The following is a 25,470-nucleotide window of genomic DNA, read 5'->3' as shown; positions in this document are numbered from 1 at the left end:
CTTGATTTCAAACTTGTTCCTCTCCAAATTTAGCAAGAACATTTCTTCCAAACGCCCCTTTGGTATCTCAACGTGGCTTTCAGAAAAGTCCTTGGAGACAAGCAGTACTTGTCAGCCGGCAGCCTGCGAGTGAGAGCTACAAAATCTAAAGACACTGCAAATTAGTGTTTTCGCCGCCCAACGCCACCATTAACTGCAATTTAGACGCGCAGTTAACAATCAGGCGGCGCAGTGAGGGTGTGGGGCGGATCGTGGAACGGCCTCTGCCTCCCAGGGTTGGGGCTGCCGGCAGCAGGCCAGGCTCACCTGCTTCAGCGCGGGGTGTGGGGCGGCGGCGGGCTCCGCCTTGGCCTGTGCAGGGGCGGCACCCTGCTGCAGGAGCCGCTGCTCAATCTCCTGCTCCTGCTGCAGCGCCTTCACGAAGGCGGCCTTCAGCCGGCTGGTGTGCTCCACCTTGAGCGCCTTCTTCTGGTTGGTCGTCATGCAGTTCTCACACATGATGGCGCCGCTCTTCTCCTCCCGCCAGCGGCACGTGAAGTCCGTCTTGCACTGTGCACACATGTAGGGCTCCCGGGACAGCACAGTGGCAGCCGACATCCTGCCCGCTGCAAGCAGACAGCACGTGGCTCAAGTCAGAGAGACAGGATGACAGTCAGGGCCCTGGCCGCCCCCAGCCCGGGATGCTGGAGCCTCAGTTGCCGCAGTCTGTTCGTTCTGCAACTGCCTACTGGGCACCAATGACATGTGGACATAGGGCCAGCCAAGGCCGAACAGCTTCAGAAAACGTCGGCCTCCTGTCCCACCCACCGCTGGACATGACACCACTGAGAACCAGCAAGGACCATGCCAGGCCCTGCCTCGATGTGGTGGGCACCCTAGGTTATGTACGAGTTAATAAGGGTGACAGGCAAGTCACCCAGCCAGTGCTTTGTGGCTGCTGAGGTGCTCAGTTCATTCTTAGGAGGGGGTACCCCCAAATGCCCCATGTCCTGAGGAGGAAACTGCCCCTGCCCTGGGCCCCTCACAGTCCTGCCCACTCCTCTGCTCTGAGGGTCTGATGTAGTCACCAGAAGAGGACTCAGCCTCCTGGCCTACTCGTGTCACCCCTACCTCAACCTGTGGGCAGAAACATCCTTGGTCTCCACATCCAGGAAGCAGGGGCTCCCTGGGGGCCGATTCGCCCACCCAGATCCACCCACCTGGCTATCTCCAATGCTGTGTTGATCACCCTGCAGATGCCCTTTTATTCTTAAATCCCCCAGGACAAGGTGCACTCCACACTGCCCCTGAAGAGGGTGATTGTGCGAGCCTGCCCAGGCGGGGGCAATGGGGTGGGCTGTCCCTCTCCCTCCTCAGAAGCTGGGAGCACTCGAAGCTCTGGAAGGTTCTGCCTGTGTGTCATAACCCCACACTGGTTTGAGAGCCCTTTGTGGAGGCCAACCCCGTCAGTCTCCCACAGATGTGCACCCTCACCTGTACTCCACCACACGCCAACATCATGGAGGCCACTACTGCCCGTCCCCCTGGGCCCTGAGCCTCTCAGGGCCTGGCTCTCAGAGGCCCCAGCCAGAGGACAGTGTCCAGACTCCACAGTGGCACTGATGGTGTTCCTGCCAAGCCTACCCAAGACCCTCCTGGCTAGGCAGCCCTGCCCCAGCCTCTGCTGTGTGTTGGAAAGAACCCAGGGGGCACCCTTGGAGGCCAGAGGCAGAAGCAACCTCACTGGGTCCAGGCCACGCACCTTGTGTCTCCAGTAGGTTCTGCACCACCTCCTCCAGGCCGACCAGGTAGATGAACTCGTTGTTGGCGGCACTGGGCAGGAAATTCATCTCTGGGGCTGGGGGCTTGGGTGGGGGGATCTCGAGTAGCGTCTTCTCCAGCTGTTTGCGCAGCGCCAGCTTGGCGGCTGCCTGTCGGCTTGCTGGAGACTCGGCAGAGGTGACCACAGAGGCCACGCTAGTGGGGGTGGAGTTGGCCTGAGCGGAGGTGGCTGTCGTCCCCTTCAGTGATGCTGGGGTGGGCTTTGGGAGACAAGAACTCAGTTAGGGCGCTCTGTGTGCCTGCCCAGAGGAATGTTCCCCAGCGCCCCCATGCCCGAGGTCCCTTCAACTGCACTGACTAACCAGTCCCCTTGATGATGGCATCCTTACGAAAGTGAACCCAGCCATGGTAACAGGCTCTTAGAAGCCAGGGCAGCAGGGAGAGCTGCGAGAAACATGCCACCCTAGGAGGCGACTGCTCATCTGCACACACACGCAAAGGTTTACCAGATACACCGCACACACTTAAAATCTATAATTTGCCGCGCTCCGTCATGTGATTGTGAGGGCACCCACGTGGCTGTCACCAGCTTCTGGTGGTCACCACCCTGCCCAGCAGGGCCACTGTCCTCTGGCTACGGCCTGGCCTACTGCCTTCTCACAGGGTATGAGAGTGCTCACCGCAGCACCCCCATGAGCCTCTCTGCACGTGCTCCCCTGGGATGCTAATGTCTGAGGTAGTCCCTGAGTTCTTATGGGGTGATGGGGGAAGCAGCTCCTAGGCCAACCTCTTCCCCTTCCCCTCCACCTAGTCCTCGCTGCTGCAGTGCCACTTCACAGTCCTGCCTGGATCCCAGAAGCAGACCCTTGACTATCTCCACCAACCCCACAACTGCTGGATGGGGCTCTCCCCGAAACCCAGAACTGACCACATGCCAATGTTCTTAGCTTTTGGGGGCTGAGGACCCCTCTGGAAATATGAGGAAAGCTGTGCACCCCACCCCCAGAAAATGGACACACCCAGTGACTTGCAAATGCCACACTGTGGGGCGCAGGGTGTCCAGGATGCCTTCTCAGGGTCCCACCCTACAACGAAGGCTCCCAGAGACCAGCCTGCCAGTTTTTTGGCCCCTCAGCAACTGAGACCAAACTCAGGCCTCCGTCACCCCTGACCAGCCAGTTCCCCTACTCCTTCCCCTCACAGCCTCCCCAAGCCCTGCTAGGAGCAGACCACCTTCTCTGCCACTGACTGCCTGTGCCCACCCTCAGGGCACAAAGACAACAGAAAGGACTGGATAAAAGTTCACGGGTGGGGCCGGGCGTGGTGGCTCACGCCTGTAATCCCAGCATTTTGGGAGGCCCAGGCAGGCGGATCACGAGGTCAGGAGATCGAGACCATCCTGGCTAACACGGTGAAACCCTGCCTGTAATAAAAATACAAAAAAATTAGCCGCGCGTGGTGGCAGGCGCCTGTAGTCCCAGCTACTCGGGAGGCTGACGCAGGAGTATCTCCTGGGAGGTAGAGGCTGCAGTGAGCCAAGATCGCACCACTGCACTCCAGCCTGAGCAAGAGGAAGACACTTGTTTCAAAATAAAGATATTTGATCACACCACTGTACTCCATCCAGCCTGGGCAACAGAGCAAAACTCTGTCTCCAAAAACAAAAAAAGTTCACAGGTGTATGAAACTACCTGCCTGGGTCAGTCCAGGACTAGCCATCTTCTCTACACTCGAACCTGACCTTCAAAAGCAGGCAGGGACACTGCTCAGAGTCTCGCTCTTGTCTGAGGGCAGGCAGGCAAGAACAAACCGTGCCAAAGAAGGAAGAAAGAGCAAACACGCCCAGCAGCAAAAGCCCCTGCGGACCCGGTAATTTTATCTGTCAGCCAAGGCGCCTGTTTCCAGCCTGCCCGCCCCTTGGTCCTGCTCTTCCCATCCTACTTCCAGGGGGTGGAGACAGACCCTCCCCATCTCAGAGGCTCTGTACAGAGGTGAAGGGACGTGTGGCTAAGAATAGGCGCGCCTGGTGACATGAGAACATTTGCTGAGGAGGCGATCGCAAGAAGCCACTGCTGGGAGGGTGGCATGGGCTCCAGGGCACCCCAAGGCATCTCCGGGCCCATCACCGGCCTCTCCTGGGCCTCGACTATCCCCCTAAACCTGCTGTGTGCCACGTGCTGTTTCCTCGGCCATGGGGCTGATGAGCAGACCCCACCTTCAGCTCAGGTCGGTGCACTGCCCCTCTCGGCAGCTGCCCACCTGTGCTGGACAGCAAGTCTGCCCACGACCCACACAGCCCTATTGCCCCTAGGAGCTCAAGTCCAAGCCCCTGCCTGGCTCTGAGGGAGCAAGGCAGGTCATGCCACACAGCCCGGGGAGACACTACTGTGCCCCAGAACCTGGGTCCAAGGGGAGCAGTCACAGGTGGAACACACACTCTCCCTCACCCGGTGCGGCGCAGCCCTCACCTGTGGGATGTTGACGAGCAGGCTGGTGTTGGGAACATTGGCGACGCGGATGAGGCCCTGCTGGATGATCCTCTGTCCCTGAATCTGCACACTGGGCACCGACGCCCGGGGGGCCAGGAGGAGGGGCGGTGGCCCTGTGCTGGAATGTTGCCTAATGCTGTGGATTTGCTGTTGGGGTAGGGTGGGAAGAACAAGAAATCTGACTGAGATCAACAATGGAGGGGGACCGGAAGGCACAGGCACCTTGGCCCCAAGGACTGGGAAGGGCCCTACTTTCAAGGTAGACAACTGCTGAGGCTGCCAGGTCTCCCCAGTGTGCACAGCTCTGCTTACCTGGGCCCCCCTGACGAGTGGGGGCATGACGACCTGCGAGCTCGCCTGTGGCCCCAGCTTCGAGGATGCCTGCTGCCCACCTCGGACCAGGGGCGGGGGTATGACACTGCCGGGCATCCGAGCTGAAGAGGTCTGCCAACGACACCAAGACCCAGATTTACATGGACCCCTCCCGCCCTTTTTTTTTTTTTTAAAGCAAGCAGTTTTACTGCTTTTATGAAAGTACATACAAGTTTTTTTGGTTTGGTTTTTTTTAAGTAGCAGAAAAGTTAAAAAATAAAATTATGGATGGGTGCAGTGGCTCATGCCTGTAATCCCAGCACTCTGTGAGGCCGAGGTAGGCAGATCACAAGGTCAGGAGTTTGAGACCAGCCTGGCCAACATGGTGAAACTCCATCTCTACTAAAAATACAACAATTAGCTGGGCGTGGTGGCACATGCCTGTAGTCCCAGCTACTCAGGAGGCTGAGGCAGGAGAATTGCTTGAACCTGGGAGGCGGAGGTTGCAGCGACCTGAGATCGCGCCACTGCACTCCAACCTGGGTGACAGAGCAAGATTCCATCTCGGAACCAAAAAAAAAAAGATTTAGCTAGCTAGCTGGCTGGGGGTGGTGGCTCACGCCTGTAATTCCAACACATTGGGAGGCCAAGGCAGGTGGATCTCTTGAGCCCAGAGATTTGAGAACAGCCTGAGTAACAGTGAAACCCCATCTCTACAAAAAACAGAAAAATTACCCAGGCATGGTGGTGTGCGCCTGTAATCTTGGCTACTTGGGAGGCTGAGGCAGAAGGATGGCTTAAGTCTAGGAGGCAGAGGCAACAGTAAGCTGAGGTCGTGCCATTGCACTCCAGCCTGGGTTACAGAGCAAGACCCTGTCTCAAACAAACTAACAAGGCGAATGTGTAACACAAAATTAGTAAAGATGACTACTGATTCTAAACACTGGAACAAGGACCAGGACTCCAACCACAGCCGTGCGAACCTGGGCTCACTCCTGAGTGAGTCCCACCAGCATGGCAGTTCATTCTCACATGACACTGGCCGGTCCATGGCAGGATGGGCATGGTCACCCCCTAGAGCAAGTTGGGGGCTCAGGCCTGTTTGAGAGGGAGGGGCAGGAGGGCCTCTTCCGACTTCAGCCATATGGCTGGGAGAAAGACTCTGCCCCTCACCTGGAGGCCCTGGAAGAAGGCTCTCTTGGCCAGAAGAGTCAACATGAAGGGAGATCAGACTTGCTAGAGGCACTCACTGGAAGGCCCTCTTGCATATATGCTTTTTCCCCTGGGCTGTGGACTGGAGGGCCTCACTCCAGCCTACTCCGAAGGAAAGGGCAACCTCTTGCAGAACCTGGACCAGGGCTGTTTGGGAGCCCAAGGAGCCTATTCTTGACAGCAGCAGTGCCGGCAGGGCACCCACTGAGACACAGCAGGGACACTGACCTGGAGCGATGGCTTGCCAGCAGGAATGTTCTGGGTGCCCCGAACAAGCGGGGGAGGGGTGGTCACGGCACTCCCGACAGAACCTGTGGGCTGCAAGAGAGCAGGACACCAGGAGGTGAGGGGCCACCTGGCCCTCTCCCCACATGGAGGCGCCAAGATTTAATGCTGCCACCGAGGACTGACTGTCTTCCTCCCCTACGGCATCAGGCTCTCAGAAGTTCTGCTTGAAGGCTGAAAGTGACCCTGTCTGCGGCAGGAGGTGACAATTTCTACATGGGCTTAGAAGAGATTTTCCAGCAGCCCCACCCACTACTCTCAGCATCACTTCTTGGCCACTCCCTGACACCCATGCAGTGTCCTGGCACCCACTTGTGCCTTCCAGGGGACAGAATGGCTGATGGCGGCAGTGCCGCTGAGGCAAAGGACCCATGGCCCAGGCAGGGAGATATCAATCTCAGTGAGAAAACAGTGACTCTGGGCACTTTTTAAAGCTGCATGTTCCACTAAAGAAGGGTCAGTGACAGACTTGGTGTCCCTCAATGAGTTTTTGGCAAGTGACAAAGAAATAGAAAAAAGAAACAGGCAGGGCTCTTTCCAACCCACTTGCTAATTGGGTAGCTGTGAGGTGTGCGGGGGGGGCGGGGTTTCAAAAAACAAACCCCCAAGCCAGAGCAGGGAGAGTCCTGTCCTTCCTTCAGCTCCTGCTGCCCAGGACACACTTACTTTCTGGTTCACTGAGGCAATTACTAAAGTACTCGGAAGGTAGGAGTTTCCCAGAACAGAGCACTCAAAAAGCCCAACAAAATAAACTTAACCTCGCTGCCCATTAACCTGCATCTAGAAGCAGAGCAACAGTGAGCTTCAGGCTCCAGGGAAGAAGGAACAGAAGCAGGACCCTCCTGAGAGTTGGGGCTGAGATCCATGGCAGCTCAGCACGCGTCCAGCTGGGAGGGGACTGAGATGCACACAGCAGGAGGGAGGACAGCAGAGACTGGGGCATCCCCTGCGCCCACAGTGCGGGCGGCCTTTCTGCACAGAGCCCTTCACCCAGAAACATGCTTCCAGTGGCACCAGACATCTGTGCTCCACTCCCTGACACCTGTTGTCCAAGTGAGGTTTAGGGCGGGCGCGGTGGCTCATGCCTGTAATCCCAGCACTTTGGGAGGCCCATGAGGGTGGACCACAAGGTCAAGAGATCAAGACCATCCTGGCCAACATGGTGAAACCCCGTCTCCACTAAAAATACAAAAATTAGCTGGCTGTGGTGGCATGTGCCTGTAGTCCCAGCTACTCAGGAGGCTAAGGCAGGCCAATCACCTGAACCCAGGAGACAGAGGTTGCAGTAAGCCAAGGATTTGTGTCACCGCACTCCAGCCTGGCGAAAGAGCAAGATTCTATCTCCAAAAAAAAAAAAAAAAAGTGAGCTTTAGACCCTCAGATCCAGATTACTCTAGACTGAAATTCACTTTAACATCTTCTAAGCTAAATCCAAAATGCACACTGGAGTCCACAAACGGGGGAGCGGGACCTTGCCCTATACTCCCTCAAGGAAGCCCTTTCACCTTTCTGGCCCCTGACATTGATGATGGGATCAAGGCAAGGCCAGAGGCTCCTGCTGGCCCAGCGAGGAGGGGAGACAGGCACGCACCTTCTGGGCGGTGGCTTCCTTTTGTATCTGACTCTGCCGCAACTTTTTCAACAAAACGAGTTTTGCTTCTTCTAACCTCAACTCTTCTTTCAGCTGTTTGATCATCCTTTCTCGTTCTTCAGGACTGCTTTTCTGCAGAGGCGAGAGGAACAGGGTTGAGGGAGAGCGTCCTTGGTGGGAAGCAGAGGCCCTGCCGTCACTAGCTCCACCCAAGGGCGCCATGAGTGGGAAGGACACAGTGGGGCTCTGGCGGCAGTGCCACCACATGGCTCACCATGAGGGCCTCGGTGCTAGTCTCCTTCAAGGCCACCGTGGTCAGCCCATTCACTCTCGGGCTCGAGGGCTGCTCGTTGTCGGACAGCACAATCACATCGGGTGAGGGAGGTCTCCTCTCGGATTTCATGTCACTGTGGGGTGGAGACAGTAGTAACCAGAGTGCCCTTGACAGCTGTGCCCACCCCTGTGGACACATGGCAGGGAGGTGAGACCTCCCTGGCTGCTGTCTGCCCTGCATCTTCCACATCCCCAGCCCCACCCCACGGCACCTGGGCTGTCTCCTTCTTCTCACCCACACGTCATAGGGCACCCAATCCCAGTGCCCAGGTGGGCACCTTGATGGTAGGGACTTCTTAGTGCCTTCCGCCATGTTGCCAGGGCTGAGGGTGTATATGCCCCTGAGAGTGACATGGTGACTCTGGAAAACATGCCGCTCCCTCTACCGTGTGCCTCGGATTGTGTAAACACTCGGCTCTGGATCCTGGGGTCCTGCTCAGTGTTAGCCACTGTGGGGGCTTGAGCATGCTGGGTCTGATGGCATGTGTGTGCCTCGTCCCCAGCGGCAGTCCGTGCCCATGGTGGAAACCCCTTGAAGAGAAGCCCAGCTCCCTGTGTGAACCACTTTCTTCTCTCTCCACCCAGGCAGGCCAACAGCCCTCACACCTGGCAACCAACCTGTCCCCAGAAGACCAAGAGATATGTATCCACAGGCTGCCAGCTTGCTCACAAGGTGGCACCAAGTGCTAGATGGCCCTTCTTGGGCCCCACGTGGCAGCAGCAACTATCTGTTTTGAAACTGACTAGGACACAAGTTCTCTCAAAGACCAGAGACTCTCTACCGGCCTGATCTACTCATGGACTGGTTTCTGGCTGGCTGCCTCCAGCTCCACGTGGATGCTAACATCATTCTGCCTGTTACCCTGCTGCCCACTCCATAAGTTCCAGCTCAAAATTGCATCATGAGACAGTTCATCATGATTCCAGCCCTCACACCTTTTTCTTTCTAATGAATTTGCCATGGTCTGGGGAACTCACTTCTACCTGTGAACTTGACCTGAGGCCTGTTCCTCCCCTTCTCACTGTCGGCCCACAGCATCTCACTACCAGCTGAGAAGCACCAGGGGACAATCGGGGAAGTACTTGCAGGCTTTCCTTTTTTGTTATTTTGTCAAAATACAGTCACAAACATCTAAGAGTGTGGCTGATGAGCTGCTGTTATTCATCAGAACCAGGAAACAGCAAATATTCATTCTGTGCTAACGGCGGGCCAGGCTCCAAGATAAGTGCGCATGGCACCCACGTCATTTGACCCAGGCAGGAACACATCAGTCTGATTTTCCCCTTCCTGTGAATGATCCTGTAGGATGTATGTGTACAGCTGACACTACTGAAGGTGCAAGGCTGAACACCTGCTGTGGTGTTGCTGACCCAACGCAAGTCCCAGAGACAGCACTCGTTCCCAACCAAGCAGCTCCATTTGCTGACGGCACAAGGCAAACTGTCCCTGAAGATCTGGGTTCATTGTACTTTTTTTTTTTTTTTTTGAGATGCAGTCTCGCTCTGTTGCCCAGGCTGGAGTGCCGTGGTGCAATCTTGGCTCACTACAACCTCCACCTCCCTGGTTCAGGTGATTCTCCTGCCTCAGTCACCTGAGTAGCTGTGATTACAGGCATGCATCATCACGCCCGGCTAATTTTTTTTTTTTTTTTTTTTGTATTTTTGTAGAGACAGGGGTTCACCATGTTGGCCAGGGTGGTCTTGAACTCCTGACCTCAGGTGATCCGCCCACCTCAGCCTCATTGTACTTTGATCCAAGTGAATCAGGTCCGGTTTTTTGTCAGCAGGAAAACCAGCCAAGGACAGAACGCATCCTCTAGGTGGCACTGTGACCCAGGGAACAAACTCGGACAAAGTTAACTGGGAGCTGCAGCTCAAAGTTGTCCGGGCTCTCGCTCTGCCTGGGTCCAGTTCATAATTAGACCCCGGCAGGGTTGAGGAGCGTCGCTAGGATGAAGGACCTGGCTCTGCTCTAGCAGCCCTTGGGACCTCTGAGGTCCCCTCCAAGCCCAGGAGCTGCATCCTCAGGGAATGGTGGACACAGAGCACCAGAGGCTAAGGCTTCACCAAGGCTACCCTGGACTCACCAGATGCCGGACTCAGGAACCACTTTACTTGCTCTCCTCTTGTCCCTCCTAATTCCACCCACCAGAGCTACGTGGCGGCTGTACCTGAACGCTGGTCCTAGCCCTGATCAACTAGGTTCTCACCAGAGACCTGGGCATGGACAGAAAGGTACAATTTCGAAGTATACAATCCCCCAGGCAAGGGGTTATCAGCCCACATTCTGAAGCCCAGAACTGGGTAGCTTGTTTCTAAAGTAACCCAGGACACCTCACTCAGGTCTTAGCAAACCGCCAGCATGTCTCTCCTTGCTGCCGGCCCCATGCCGCCCAAGATCGACTTTCAAGGTGACCTCAGGGCTCTAATTCCAGGCTCCCTGGATGTGTACACACACTGAGCACCTCAGACGCAGGTGGTCCCAAGGCTCCAGCACAGAGCTGCAGCGGCTGGCCTCTACCCAGGTGGGCTCCAAAGTGAACAGGGTAGCGGGGACCCAAGGCAGCATCCCGTATAGAGTTACAGACACACTTCCTGAGCCAGCACGAGCTGAAATGAAATGACAGCCAAGCTCTAAGGGACTTAACACTTATCATCTTATTGAGGGCGTGAGGTTCTTCCAGAGGTGAGACGTCTAATAAAATTCAAATCTGCCTGAGGGAAGAGGGCAGGTGAAGGGTCCAGACCACCTAGTAGCTGAAGCTGCCTGAGTGGGCTGCTCTGACCACAGTGCTTCCTGGCCCCATCTTGGCTTGCGACTAATCAATAACTCATCCAAGAGATGATGTCACCACCCATCAATGATCACTCAGCATCCCAGCAGCCAGCAGGGAGTGAACTTCCTGTATGCTAATCAGGCCACCAAAAAGTCATGTGACAAAGGCATTTCCCTCCTTGGTCACATGACCCTTTAACTGTGCCTTCCAACGTGAAAACCATGGCAACGGCCAGTTCCAACCGGTTTGTGACACGCAGCCTTCATTTTGAGAAGGGAGGTAAGGGTTCAGGTGCTGTCAGAAAATGGAGTCGCCAGGCTCACCCCAGGGCTGTGGAGCTGCAGGCACTTCCTGTGTGGCGCCGGCCCACAGGGGACTGTTGCTGCACCACAGGCTCCAGTCACCTCTACACACACCGCACACGGGCCCCTCTTAAGTTTCTAAAATGAAAAACTTTGTTAAGCTCACTTTTTAAAGGAGAGGGGCTTTAAGAGTCTCAGGACTTTTTAAAATAGTTAATTCAGAAAAAAAGCATGTGGCTCAAAATGATCGTAGGCATTATTTCAGGGAAAAATTTAATTATGAAAACTGTCTGAAGTAAATAAAAGCAGTGGAAACCTAGCCCAGCATGCTGGGAGGGATGGCATTGTGGCCCAGGGACAGCGTCTGCCATTCACTCTACAGCGGCTGTCCCAGGCACCAAGTTTATTTGGAAGTGATGTGGTATTTCAGGACAAATCCCATAAGCCCGTCCTGCCCATCTTGAGAAGCCTTAATGTAAAACACACTGATCAAGAGATTTTATGTGACCTACAAAAATCCCTGGAAGCAGGCCAGGCTGTTATCAGCGTAAATGGTCTCACCCGCTCCCTGCCACGCACCACCCATACTCCCCCACCCGCTGGCACCAGCCCTGACCTCACAAGCACAGAAATTCTGTTACCTGCCAGGAACTTCCATAGAACTTCCTGGAGGAGAGGCCGGGATTATAAACTTAAATCGAGACACGATCCCACTTCCACAGCACAAGGTTACGGCTTTCAGCTGCCCAGCAACCAGCAGCCAGTACGTGGTTAATATTTAGTGTTCCCTCAGCCAGCGCCGGGAAGGAGCCATCCTTGGAGGCTGGGACCTTTGTGGTTCTCTGAATGGGCCTGCCTGGTATGCAGGGAAGGCACACTTCATCCCCCTCTCCCTCATTCATTCATTCATTCATTCATTCCTCACTCACATCTGCTGAGAGCTCATTTAAAAAGTAGGTGCTGCAGCAGGCAGTGGGGAGGAACCCCTGGATAAAAGGAGGCTCTATCCTTAGCGTTCAGTATACCAGGTAGGACAGACACAAAAGGGAAGGGGCAGGTGGGGGCGAGGCTGTAGGTGGGCTTGGGGCTGGCCCCGTGAATGTCTGACCACCGCTGTCACAGCCACAGCAGCAGGGCAGCTTCTCCGGAACTTGTATAAATGCAGCGTGTCCTCCTTGCCCCAGACCTGCTTGATCAAAGTCTGTATTTCAGCAAGATCCCCCAAGTCTTGCACACACTAGGGAAGCTGGGGATGACCATGACCTGTGGCCCAATGAGGCCTCAGGATAAGAAATCCTCCTCCAGGCTGGCTTGGGGAAGACAGGCAGGGCCCAGCAATGCCTTCTCCAGCCACATAACCATTTCCCGCTAGAAGCTTTCCTCCTCAACTCTTTCAGGCCTAGCAGAGTGGACTGCTGGCTGTGTATAAAGGTGGGATGAGGGCTTTGCTAGAGCCAACACCAGTCCTGCCAGCCCACTTGTCCCTTGTGCAAACACTCTTGGGCTCACCAGGCCCTACCCGACATGAACCAAGCTGTTAACATCCCCTGCCCTCCTGGGGCCTGGCCCACAGACATGGCCCGGCATGGCCGTGTTCTGTCTACAGAACATCCCTCTTCAACATGCCTCAGGAAGCCTGCCCGGCCCTGTCCCCCTGCCCCGAGGTGAAGGTCATAGCAGAACTTGGGGTTCTACTTGGGGGACTGCAGGTCTAAGCAGAAACCCCCCAGCTTCCCAAGAGGGGCTGGCTGGTGGGTTTCTGTTCCTTAGCCCCCCAACAGCCCAGTGACTGGCCCACCCACCCTCGGCCCAGCAAGCCTGTCTAAGTGCCTTTGGTTCCCTGCACCGCACCCCACCCCACCCCTGTGAAGATAAGCCCTCCCTCCCCCTGCCTTGCAGGGTGACATGTCAGCACCTGTCTGACAAGCAGGTTCCTGCACCCTGAGCTGGGGGCCATCATGACCTCCTTCAGGTGGGTGTGGCACCGGCACAGCACCCAGGGACCTATGGCCTCATTCTGTGGCACAGCCTCAGCTCCCAACGAGGGACAGGGTGCCCCCAGGGTGACCAGATGAACAAAGGGCAAGGGGGTATCCAGCCTTGGGGTGATACCACAGCCCCAGAGAAGGGGGCAAGCCCCCATGTCCTCAGAGCCAGGAATCTCCTCCTAAGTCCATGATGGCTGGGGATGGGGGAAGAGGCTGGCTGAGCCCATCGTGTGAGGGTGCTGAGTCCTGAACCCGCACACTCCCTGTGGAGTAGCTCCTTTAGCAAGCTGCGGCCTGGAGCTCACTGGCCACCCCTGCCCAGCCTTGGACTTCAAACAGCAGCAGGCAAGTCAGGCTGTGGAGAGAGCCCTCACCCAGTGAGTCAGAAGACACCTGGGTCTCACCTGGTTCTGCCTCTTGCAAGTGACACTTCCCTCTCCATGGCTCCTGCATGGCAGGGCAGAGGAATCCCTGTCCCGCAGACTCTCAGGGCTGCCTGGTGAGGTGAGACCTCAGTGCTGAGGAGGCTCGGGCACCTTAGACAGCCGGCTGGGTGCAGGGGGATCAGGCAGCCCTGCTAATCTGAAAATGCTCTGAGAGCTCAGGCCTCGGGAACAGTGACCTTCCTTGAGAGCACTCATAGCCACCCTGCATGCCCCTAGGATGGAGAGAGACGTCTGTCCCAACAGCCTGGGTTCCCTGCATCAGGTCCATTCCCACCTCGGAGAAAGAAATGGAGTTGTTTGCCGGGAGCTGCCCCCAGGGCTGTCATTTGGTGAGGTGGAAGCATCCCGCTGTCAGATCACATGCTGCCTCTTCAGAGCCAGCCGCCCACATGCAGCAGCCCCAAAAACCCAGATGGCAGCAGCACCACGGACTCCCGAAGCCCGACGGATGCTCTGACAGGATGCAACCTTGAAGGGGCTAGGAGCGCGCAGGAGTGATTTTCTTTCGGATTGTAGGGCCTTAGAGGAAAGTACTTCTTGGGGTCCCCAACACTGGGAAGATAAGGGCAGCAAATAGGCCGCCTTGCCTCGGCCTTGCAGCTCCCAGATGGGAGCGACAGCAACGAGTAAACTTGAAACATGTGCCTGACCTGATCGCTTTCTGAGGAGAGAGTGGGAGCCCGGTACAGAGCAGACAATCTCAGTAAACAGGTCCTGAAATGTGACACCTGAACATTCACAAACTCCCCAAGGGCAGACTGGGTCTGCTGGGGGCCTGGCAAGGCTGGGGAGCGCCCACCTCCTCCTCTTGCCTTGGTGGAGGTTCCAGGGTGGGGGCTGTGAGTTCAGGAGGAGCCATGCCGCGGACTGATGGACCCCCTTGCACGGTGGGCAGCTGCCTCCCTCGTGCACACAGATGTTGTGCTGCTGAAGGAAAGGGAAACCCACTCACAAGGATTTCTGAATTGTGTGTCTTCATGTGTCTTTGTAAAGTAACAGACCCTGGAAGCCAAACTCCTATTCTTTGAATCCAAGTGCTTTTGTGGATATGAAAAAGGAGCCCTAATACTTATGGCTGACAAACCCTGGACACCGGACCAGACTCTGCAAGACCCCCCGACCCATCTCCGTAGTCCTGAGGAGGCTGTAGGCTCTGGCTGCATCTATTCATAGGCCCCGTAGTACTGGACCTGGGCTGGTTTTATGGCTCAATTCCCAAACTACAGAATGCAGAGGAAGTGATGTGGCAGCCTTTTGAGGTGAAGTCACAGAAGCCTTGCAGCTTCTGCCTAAGCCCTCGGAATGCTTGCTCTAGGAGAGCTGAGGTCTGACTGCCCCAAACCACCATGGGGTCAGAGGCCCACGCTAGCCTCCGCTACACGGGGGAGATGGAGACAGGCACAGGGACTGGTCCAGCCAGTCCCAGCTGTTTTGGCCATCACATGTGAGCGATGAAACCACTGGGGACACCCAGCTCAGCTGACATGCAACTGCAAAGACCAGAGAGCCCCACCAGCAGTGCCCAGCTGGGCGGGACCAGCCAACCAGCAGAACCGACAGACTGAAAAACGTCAATATCTCACTGCTTTAAACCACTAAGCTAATGGAGCCTATGGCCCAGCCTGTCCCCTGGGGAGCTAACCCATATCACTGTAACTCCACTTCCTCCCTCAGATGCTACCCTGGGACAAAGCAGGGAAAGAGAAGGGGGAAAGAAAGGGTTTACCCAAGTAACTACCCGCGGAGCCTTAAAGCTCCCCCCAACAAGAGGGACCAGCAGCAGCCTACACAGAGGCCCCCCGGACAGCTACAGACTCAAGATGAGAACAGCTCTAGGAAGGTCAGGTGGGAGACCAGAGCCGCCCAACAATGGAAGGGGGGTGAAGAGGGTCCCATGGAAAAGGAGGAGAAAGTCTGCAGGCCGGGAGGCACCTCAGCTTCAGGCAGCACCTGGAGTGAAGTGAGTCAAGCCAGAAAGCAATTCCTCATGCTTCATTCAGTCTCTCTACCTGCCTTCAAGAAACACTCCCAGAAAAATCCTATGACAGAGAAAAAGGACAGTGTTATCATCAGTTCCCCAAGTTAGTCCTACCACTGAGCAACTTTTTTTTTTTAGAGACAGGGTCTCACTCTGTCAGGCCGGAGTGCAGTGGTGCAATCATAGTTCACTGTTGCCTGGAACTCCTGGACTCCAGTGATCCTCCCACCTCAGCCTCCCAAGCTGCCGGGACCATAGGCACACACCACCACGCCTGGCTAACTTTTTTCAGTTTTCAATTTTTGGTATTGAAACAGGGTCTCTCACTCTGTTGCCTAGGCTGGAGCACGGTGGTATGATCGTGGCTCGCTGCGTTTTTAAAGTTTTTGTACAGGTGGAATCTCGCTATGTTGCCCAGGCCAGTCCCGGCAATATCTTGTGTGGCAGGCCCCTGTGTAGTGGGTGTGCTGACATACAATTCTGGTAGCATTCACTGCAACCTGGGGGTGGGCGCTGCTCACTGGGACCCCACACAGTTCTCCTTCCTTTCACAAGGGGTGGTGTTCACTCACTCAATTGATAGAAAGGGAGCTCTGTTGTCCAGACACAGGCAGTGCCCCAAAACTGAAGAACTAGGCCAGGCGCGGTGGCTCACGCCTATAATCCCAGCACTTTGGGAAGCCAAGACAGGCGGATCACGAGGTCAGGAGATCGAGACCATCCTGGCTAACACGGTGAAACCCTGTCTCTACTAAAAATACAAAAAAAAAAAAAAAAAATAGCTAGGCATGGTGGCGGGCACCTGCAGTCCCAGCTGCTCGGGAGGCTGAGGCAGGAGAATGGCATGAACCTGGGAGGCGGAGCTTGCAGTGAGCTGAGATCACACTACTGCACTCCATGCTGGGCGACCTAGCTCCTCCGTCTCAAACAAACAAACAAACAAAAACAAACAAAAAAAACTGAAGAACTCCTGGGGGTTGTCTGGTGTCCTTCCGAGCCACCCCACCCCCACCCGCTTCTTGCCAGCCGCAGCCCCTCTGCGGATCCCTCAACTCCTTTCTTAGCATCCATCACACTCCTCCCGCCCCGTAACTTGAGCTACTCTTGGCTGGGATGTTAGAGAAAAGCCCGGGGCCTGCTTTGTGGGGCCCAGGAAGACAGAACACATTCTGCTTCTCTGCCACAGAGGCCGTGGAGGTGAGTGGCTAAGATGGGATTTTTGAAACCCAGCCATCATTCTTCCTGGAGACTTTAGGTCCAACGACCGCTCTGGGACTCCATTATGGTGAGCCCTGCCACAGCGCTGGCTAAAGAGCTCAGGAAAAAGAGAGAGAGTGTCTGTGTGGCTGGCCAAGACCTGTGAGCCCATCCCTGCCCACTCTCCTTTCCTCAGTACAGAAGGGAGCAGTCCCAGGTCCCCAGCCAGAGCAGAGGAGCCCCATGCAGTGCCCGCCCCCAGCATCAGCACAGCCAGGAGGCGGCCAGCCCACACTGCCAGAACGCCTTCTAGGAATGCAACAGCCCCTAAAGTCAAAGGGCCCAGCCAGGGAGGCCCAGAGGACCTCAGTGCGACAGGGGCCAGTCTTGGGGGCGTGCAGAATGGCTTGGCTGAGGGTGGTAGAGACAAGCCCAGGAGACCCTAATACCATGCTCATGTGGGCCAGCAGCCTCCACCCGCCCACGAAGGCCACTGCAGCCCGACCTTGCCAGCAGCTGACACCACCAGGGAGGCCACATCAAATTCAGCATGCTCTGCTTAGAAATACAGGAAGACACATGCATTGGAAATGACTACAATCGAATAACTGAAAGGCTAACTTTTCAGGTTTGGAAAACCAAGCAAACATCTGCTGGGCCTTTATGATGGCCACTCCTAGGCCAACCACGAAAATTCACCCTTCCACATAATCCTCTCCACAGCTCCATCATCACCCCCAGTTCCCAGTCTAGGGGACAATCTCAAGGGAGGGCCACATGACTTCCTAAGGTCACACAGCAGGACCTGCAGACAACCTGGGCTCCTACGGCACCTGAGCTCCTGTGTGGACCCCTCACTGTGCCAGGATCTCGGGGGAACCCAAAAGAGGAGATGTGGGGTTGGAGAGTATGGGCCCCATGTGACTGGCAGCTCCTAATTCAGGTCATCAAATATCTTTATTTTGAGACAAGAGTCTCCCTCTATTGCCCAGGCTGGAGTGCAGTGACGTGATCTTGGCTCACTGCAAACTCTGCCTCCCGGGTTCAAGTGATTCTCCTGCCTCAGCCTCCCAAGTAAATGGGACTACAGGTGCCCACCACCACACCTGGCTAATTTTTGTATTTTTAGTAGCGACAGGGTTTCACCATGTTGGCCAGGCTGGTCTCAAACTACTGGGCTCAAGGGATCTGCCCACCTCGGCCTCCCAAAGTGCTCAGATACAGGCATGAGCCACCGTGCTCGGTCATATTTTATTTTTTTTGGGACAGGGTCTCACTCTATAACCCAGGCTGGAGTGCAGTGGTACAATCACGGCTCACTATAGCCTTGACCTCCTGGGCTCAAGTGATCCTCCCACCTCAGCCTCCTGAGTTGCTGGGACTATATGCATGAGTCCCCACACCAAGCGAATTAATCTGTTTGTTTATTGGTAGACATGGGAACCACTATGTATTGCCCAGGCTTGGTCTTGAACTTTTGGGATCAGGTGATCCTTCCACCTCAGCCTCCCAAAGTGCTGTAACTACAGGTGTGAGCAACTGAGCCCCACTATGTCATTTTTGGAATAGTGAACTTTTATTTATGGCTGAAGGATCCTGGACAGCCAGTAGCATCCACAAGCTAAGTCCCTGAGGTGCGAAGGAGGGGGCAGTGTGAGGACACAGATGTGGCCCTCAGACTCTATCAAGAAATGATAACGTACCCAAATTACAAGACGAGTCAGGGGATGGTCAGAAACAAAACATGGCCAGGTGCGATGGTTCATGCCTACAATCCCAGTGCTTTGGGAGGCTGAGTGAGAGGATGACCTGAGCCTTGGACTTCAAGAGTAGCCTGGGCAACACAGTGAGACCCTGTCTCTAAAAAATAAAAAAGCTGGGCATGATGGCAAGCACCTGTAGTCCCAGCTACTCAAGAGACTGAGGCAGGAGGATCACTCGAGCCCAGGAGCCGGAGACTACAGTGAGTTATGATTGTACCACTGCGTTCCAGACTGGGAGACAGAGCAAGACCCTGTCTTTTAAAAAAGAAAAGAAACAAAACTCAGTGGTGGTGGACACTCGCACTGTAAGTGGGCCAACGCCTGCTGGAAGGGGTGGGATGGGGTTGTGGTGCTCAGGAATCCAGGCTCCCCAGGGCCTGGTGTGGGGAGAGTAAAGGACAAAGAGGAGGGGAAACCCTGGCCACTGACCACAGCACCCCTCCTGACACTGGTCCCTGCACCATGCCAGGCCCACCTTCCTCCAGGGAGGAAACATGGTGAGAACTCCTCAAGTAGGGTGGAGGAAGGACTCCCTACAGCAAATGAACTGAAAGGCATCTCCTGGGAGAGATGCCAGCTTCCTCACCAACACACAGGGAGAGAGAAGTCACCTGTGTGCATGAAAGCCACAAAGATGAAACACACACTGCTTCTGAAACGACCACAAACTTTCTCAATGAATGGAAAGTGCTGGCTGTGTCTGGAAACCTCCTGCCCCTCTTTCAAACATCTGCATCACAAGTGGCTAGATCACCATCACTTGCACCTGTCTTCCTAGCCAGCTAGGTACACCCACACCCCAATCAGACCTGCTCCAGTTGCTCTGCGCAGAGTGGCCGCGGGTGACCCACGAGGACCAATGAGGGGCTGGGTACACTTCTGCAGGTACTGGGGGGACTGGCCCATTCACCAAACCTCAATGAGGCCAAGTTTCTTCATCTGCAGAAGGGGACACCACTCACCTCAGGGGGCAGTCATGAAATGCGATTAAACCTCACCTCTGACCAGTGCCTCTGTGGTATCCCATGACAAAGTACAATAGGATGAAGCCCTGCTGCTGCATACTGCAGTGGAATGGCGCCATGAAGAGAAGCACACACAAGAGCGTTCATGCAAAGCCTGGTGCTTCATGAAAAACACCCGAGGGTATCTGGTACCAGTGATAAAGTACGAGCTTCCAATAATCAAAACTCTGAACTTTGGAAAACTTATATTTGCTACCTGCTGTGAGCTCAATAACTTCCCAACGGATAGGTGGTGACATTGACAAATCTGATTTTGTGACACTAAATGATGATACGTGTATCTGAAATGTTTCTATAACTCAGTAAACTACTATTTTCCAACGTTCAATGGTATTACAAACTCATAGGTGAGTAAAATGTCGTTCAGGGAAAAAGATAATACTGTCAGGCAGAAGAATCCCAAAGAATTTATGCAGACAGTTCACCTTTGAAGAGGTGAGCATGAGTCCCCATCCCTCAAGAGTGGGCTGTGTGGCCAGGCATGGTGGCTCACACCTGGAATCCCAGCACTTTGGGAGCTGAGGCGGGTGGATCATGGGAGGCCAGGAGTTTGAGACCAGAATCTGGCCAACTTGGTGAACAACCCTGTCTCTAAAGTTCCTGTAGTCCCAGCTACTCACAAGGCTGAGGCAGGAGAATCACTAGAACCCGGGAGGCAGAGGTTGCAGTGAGCCGAGATCATGCCATTGCACTCCAGCCTAGGTGACACACTGAGACTCCATCTCAAAAAAAAAAGAGTGGGCCATACATAGTAACTTCCTTCCAAAGAGGACAGTATGGAAAGGGTGGAGGGGGGGAGGGCGGGGAAAGTAACTTTACAGTAGGAAAACCTGACAAATGGCACCTCACCCAGATGACCGTTCAGTCAAGCCCAGCAGTACCTTTGATACAATGTGACGAGAAGAGCACTTCACCCTCTGTGGTCTTCCTCCCCCAAATCAATCACCTGCCTGTGAGAAAAGCATCTGACAAATCCCAATGCAGGGACGCTCTACAGAACACTTGACCTCTGCTCCTCAAAACTGACAAGGTCACCCAAAACAAAGAAAGTCCGAGAAACTGTCATAGTCCAGGAATCTAAGGAGACGCAAGGACTAAATATAACCTAAGGGAAAAAGGACAACTGGAAAAAACTGAGGAAAATCAGAATAAAGTATAAACTTGGTGGACCCTGGCTCACTACTTGTGACACATGTTCTGTAGTCTGTTAACAATGTGGAGACCGGGGTGGGGTTTGCAAGACTGATCTTGCAAAGTCTTCTCTGTGAATCTAAGACTATTCTAAAATTAAAAGTTAATTGTAAAAATAGGTTTTTCTGTTCAAAGTGCAAGAGTCCCATGGATTTTAACGTAACCACGTACAAAAAGCTCAATGACGAGGTTTCAGAGTCTAAGGGCCAACTCACCGGTAGCGACTCGCCACTCTGGATTTTGGTTTCTCATTACAGGAGGAAATGCACAATGATCCGAAAAGCCTATGGAAACACCCCTCCACTCTCTAACCTCTTCTCCATGCTAGTTATGTTTTCTTCACCATGCTTCAAACCCTCACAACGAATGCATGAGGATGGACACAGACACAGCCACGGGAACCTAGCAGCTGCCTTCTTAGTAAGCCGAGTGTTAAAGAGATTTGCAAAATACATTTTTAATAAAAAGTTATTTATGTTAATATGTCACAGGTCTATTATAGTCATCTTTAAATGAGTTAATAAATAGGTTTTTTTCTTTTTTTTTCAGACAGGGTCTCAACTCAGGTTGTTCAGCCTGGAGTATAGTGGTGCCATCTCAGCTGACTGCAGCCTCTGCCTCCCAGGCCCAGGTGATTCTCCCACCTTAGCCTCCCGAATAGCTGGGACTACAAGTGTGCGCCATCACTCTCTGCAATTTTTTTGGATTTTTAGTAGAGACAGTTTTGCTCTGTTGCCCAAGCTGAAATTTTTTTTCTTTATTCTGAGACAGAGTCTTGCTCTGTCGCCCAGGCTGGAGTGCAGTGGCGCGATCTGGCGTGATCTCAGCTCACTGCAACCTCTGTCTCCTGGGTTCAAGTGATGCTTGCGCCTCAGCTTCCCGAGTAGCTGGGATTACAGAAGTGCGCCACCACAGCCAGCTACTTTTTTGTATTTTTTTGTAGCAACGGGGTTTTGCCATTGTTGCTCAGGCTGGTCTCGAACTCCTGGCCTCATGTGATCTGCCCACCTTGGCCTCCTAAAGTGCTGGGATTACAGGTGTGAGTCACTGCGCCTGGCCAAAATTTTCAAATTTTCTAACACAGTAAATGTCAACAGACATATCCCACAAAACCAACCGCTGTCTGGGGCCCAGAGGTGGAAAAGGGGAGGTGCCAGTGCTTCTCTGGCAGCCCCGACAGTAGTGCAGAGGCTGGGATCCTGGGTCCTGTCCTGCTGATATATCATGGCCCATGTAACTTTTGGGTCCTGTCCTGCTGATATATCATGGCCCATGTAACTTTCTTTTTGCTGCCAAAGTTGTATTTTGAAAACTGAGAAGTACTAAACATTTAATAGGATTCACCCCACAGATATTTAATCATCAGCCAACAAAATTTGGTCACCTTAAGGTTCTGACGGCCTTATGTGGCAACTGTACAGCCTCTATGTTTACCTAAGTCACAGAAAGCAGGCGTCGCCCTATGGCTATGGAGCAAACACAGGAACATGGCTGGCCAGGTCACCCAGGACCTCAGTGTGAGGACACTATCCTGAATCTTGTGCCCCACTGCCCCTAGACTGCTCGTCTCCGGGACTAGGAATCTCCTTCCTTCTCTAACAAGTGGGCCGCCTCTCCCGTCTGAGTGCCTGAGAGATCCTGGGCTCCACCCAGGCTCAGAGTATCAACTCTCCCTTCTCCAGAAGGGGGTCCTGAACCCAAGGCCCAGTCCCAACTCTATGTTCTACCCTTCCTGCACCCATCAATCTATCCCAGCCCACCTTTCCGGCCTCTGCTCCTACCACCGTGTACCTTCAGACTCTGACCCCTGTGCCCAGTGCACCGTGATTTCTGGGTCGCAGTCCCCGAGAGAGTGCCCTCAGACCATTCTTCCCATACTGCCTGCAGATACGCCAAGTCTCCTGGAGGCCTGGACTGATGGCTCTCTTTAGAATGCTCTTTGTACGAAAGCTATCAGGGCCCTGCCTTGAGGAATTCTGCGTGGCATCAAGTCTCAGCCCCATGAACCCCCAAAGCTTTTCAATTTGATTACATCACAACAATTTTAAAGATATAAGCTCTAAAAATCTGCAGTCCTATGGCATGGGTCCAAAGGGGGCACATGGCAACATCCGGTATGTCTCCCATCTTTCCATCCATCAGATGTCCCCTCCCTCGTCTCCCACCCTCCAGGGAAAACGGTGGCATCCGCCCGAGCCTCAGTCACAGGGAACTCAGCGTTTCCAAAGACAGCTGATTCAGCCTGGCTTCAGGCGTTACCCTGCCTTCCTCTCTTGAGGGTTCTTCCCATCAGCACTGTGACTTTACACTATGGTGGAGCCTCAATTCACAGAGGAGACCAGAGGCATTCACAAAGTGGGGGCAGACTGTCCCAGGCCACACAGAGATTCAGTACATGGACGATCCAAGCTGTCAGACACCGACGTTCTTTTTTTCTACCACCAGCTGCCCCCTCAGGCTCACAAATTATAATTCACATGCTCATCTTGAGAGAGAGAAGAAAAACCTCAAAAAGATCTCTCTAACCAGGTAGACTTTTCTTTTCTTCCAGGGGCACATTCTGCTAACCGGGAAAACACCACCCCCCTGGGTGTGATGTCTGCCTGTCCCACCCAGGATCACACACACCCCTGTAGGTTCTCAGGTATCCATTCCTCTGTTTCTACTTGTTCTGCACAGAGACCCCCAAGGCCCGGCGCCCACTGCCCTTCGCTCCACTCCTTCACCAGGTTAGGGGACCATGAGGGACAGGACTGGCTCTCAGCCTAAGGAGCACTCAGAAGCTGCCCCATAGCCTCCAGGTTGGTTTCAGTGCAACTGCTCGCAGCATGGCAGGGAAACTGGCTGCAGACTGAAAAGCAACAAAGCTAAACCCAGTTTCAGTGGGCACAGTGGAGTGCTGGTCAGACACCCTCCCTGTCTTGTCCCTGTGGATGGGACATTCAAATAACCCGCTACAGCAGCTGGGGCATCAGTTACAGGAAGAGCGGCCTGTCAGTAAGTGACGAATAGGACAACAGCAGGAATACATGCTAGGAGGAGATATCAGAAGCCGCAGCAGCAAAACAGAAAGCAAGTCATTTAAAAAGAAGGAAGAGGTCTGCTTAATCTGCAAATCTGCTCAACTTACAGATGTGTGAGAGGAGTTCGGACAGAGCAGGTCAAGCATTTACTGGTGATTACCTCGATGTCCATATAAAGTGTGGCCTCTGGTTTTCTGTCAGAGCCACCAAAGGATAATATCCCCAGAGAGCCTGCACTGTCCAACAGAGAAGCCCCATTTCAAAGTCAGGGATCCCGAGGTCCCCTCCATGACCAGAGGAGGGCGTCTAAAGGCAACAAAGAGCTGGCAACACCTTGGAGAAGCGGGAAGTTCAGGAAGACCAGGAGCGATGCTCTTTTACCTGGCACCAGGCTGCCTCATGCTACGGCCCTCATGTGAGCTGAGGACTTGGGGAGTTAGAAACAGTGCAGTCTATTATCCTGGTGCCCCTAAATAATCTAACAATTCTTAGAAGTACAGGTGGACCCCTCACATTTCAGTGATTTCTGGGATTAGATAAGAGTCCCAGATAAAGGGAAATGGGACGAGGAACCTGCAGGAAAGGGGTGACATAAAGAACAAGGAGGAGACACATGGTGGCCACTGAGGTTTGGAGGGGCAGCAGCTAAGGCAGGGAAGGGAGCACACAGATTCCAAGGGAACATACCTCTCAGTTCCCAAGAGCTAAGAAATGCCCGTAGGCTGTGGGTTTCTAGTCGGAGCTGGTGAAGGCGCTCCCTGAGGCCACCCAGCCTCTCCTGGAAGTTGCCCAGCAGCAGACAGAGAATTAGCAAGTGAAAGGCAGCAGCCAGCCCTCAACAGGTGCTGGGGAGGGGCTGGAGCAGCGGAGGAGGGGGCTCCAGAAAGCTGCCCACAGAGTAACCCACGCTGGAGCCCCTTGTCTGGATCCTGACTCTGGGACAGGCCGGTGGTCACACGAAGGGAAAAAGGCTTCTTGCTGCGGGACTTCCAGAGCTCTGGCACCCCGATGAGGGATTTAGGGGTTCAATCCCTGCCAAGAGGGCTGCAAGAGGCAGTCAGTGTGAGGCCCACAAACCATGGCCCTGGGCTGTGAGAACCCAGCCCTTTCCTGAGCCCTCACGTCAACAGCTGTGCCACATTAGTCCATCGTCCATCTCATTCAAGGACGTGCATTCCTGCAGACAGCCGGCCGGCGGGCGGGCCGGGCGCAGCTGCGGGGAGGCATAGTCCTGAGAGCAGGGGGTGGAAGCTCAGCTCTGCACATCGCTGTGAAGACACCCCCTCCACCCGTACACAGGCAGCCAACACAATGATGATAGGGGTTCTGTGGCACCAGTGACTGTCCAAGCATCCACTATGTGACTGACTAGCACAAGGGGCAGTGGGATCTTCTGCCTGGCCTCGTGCTTCCCTCAGAGGGGCAAGGGTGACGGGCTTAAGACACAGCCACACATGTATGCCAGAGTCTGGACCCCGACCTCTCTGTAGACCCAGTGGCTAAAACTATAAAGACTGAGAACAAGTGAAGATGCTGTGCTGGACTGCCACGCCTGTGAGTGTGAAGAGCACAGACCAAGTTTTGGGGGAAAAGCCTAGTCATTTCTTTAAAACGACTAACCACACACACAATGTGTAACCCTGCAGTTCAAGCCAAGTGTTTACGAAGAGAAATGCTGACCCGTGCCTACAAAGAGACATCTGCAGGGACCTGCACAGCAGCGGGTGCTCACACCAGCCCCAAACTGGAGGCTGCACAGATATCTACTGACAGATGAGAAGTGCCCTGTGCACACCA

At 54.3% G+C, this 25,470-nt stretch overlaps 1 protein-coding gene across 48 annotated transcripts in view; it reads right to left on the bottom strand.

Annotated features, from left to right (window-relative positions):
* Positions 1-25,470, bottom strand: part of GATAD2A (GATA zinc finger domain containing 2A) — a 123,425-nt gene that overhangs the window by 4,357 nt on the left and 93,598 nt on the right. For 21 of the 48 annotated variants that reach the window (XM_028840086.2, XM_015123393.3, XM_015123390.3 and 18 more), the window contains 7 exons: positions 7,925-8,057; positions 7,651-7,782; positions 6,003-6,092; positions 4,563-4,694; positions 4,230-4,397; positions 1,742-2,021; positions 307-605 (listed from right to left, as the gene is read on the bottom strand). In XM_028840086.2, coding sequence (XP_028695919.1) covers positions 307-605; positions 1,742-2,021; positions 4,230-4,397; positions 4,563-4,694; positions 6,003-6,092; positions 7,651-7,782; positions 7,925-8,057 — 1,234 coding nt within the window. Of the gene's footprint in view, positions 1-306; positions 606-1,737; positions 2,022-4,229; positions 4,398-4,550; positions 4,740-5,975; positions 6,093-7,650; positions 7,783-7,915; positions 8,058-25,470 lie in introns of all 48 variants that reach the window. The other 27 variants (XM_077978530.1, XM_077978545.1, XM_077978529.1 and 24 more) reach the window with 6 other exon arrangements.

This window comes from Macaca mulatta, chromosome 19, assembly GCF_049350105.2.
Source record: "Macaca mulatta isolate MMU2019108-1 chromosome 19, T2T-MMU8v2.0, whole genome shotgun sequence".
Lineage (NCBI taxonomy): Eukaryota > Metazoa > Chordata > Mammalia > Primates > Cercopithecidae > Macaca > Macaca mulatta.
Note: the sequence above shows the minus strand (reverse complement) of the source record. Positions and strands in the feature narration are given on the sequence as shown.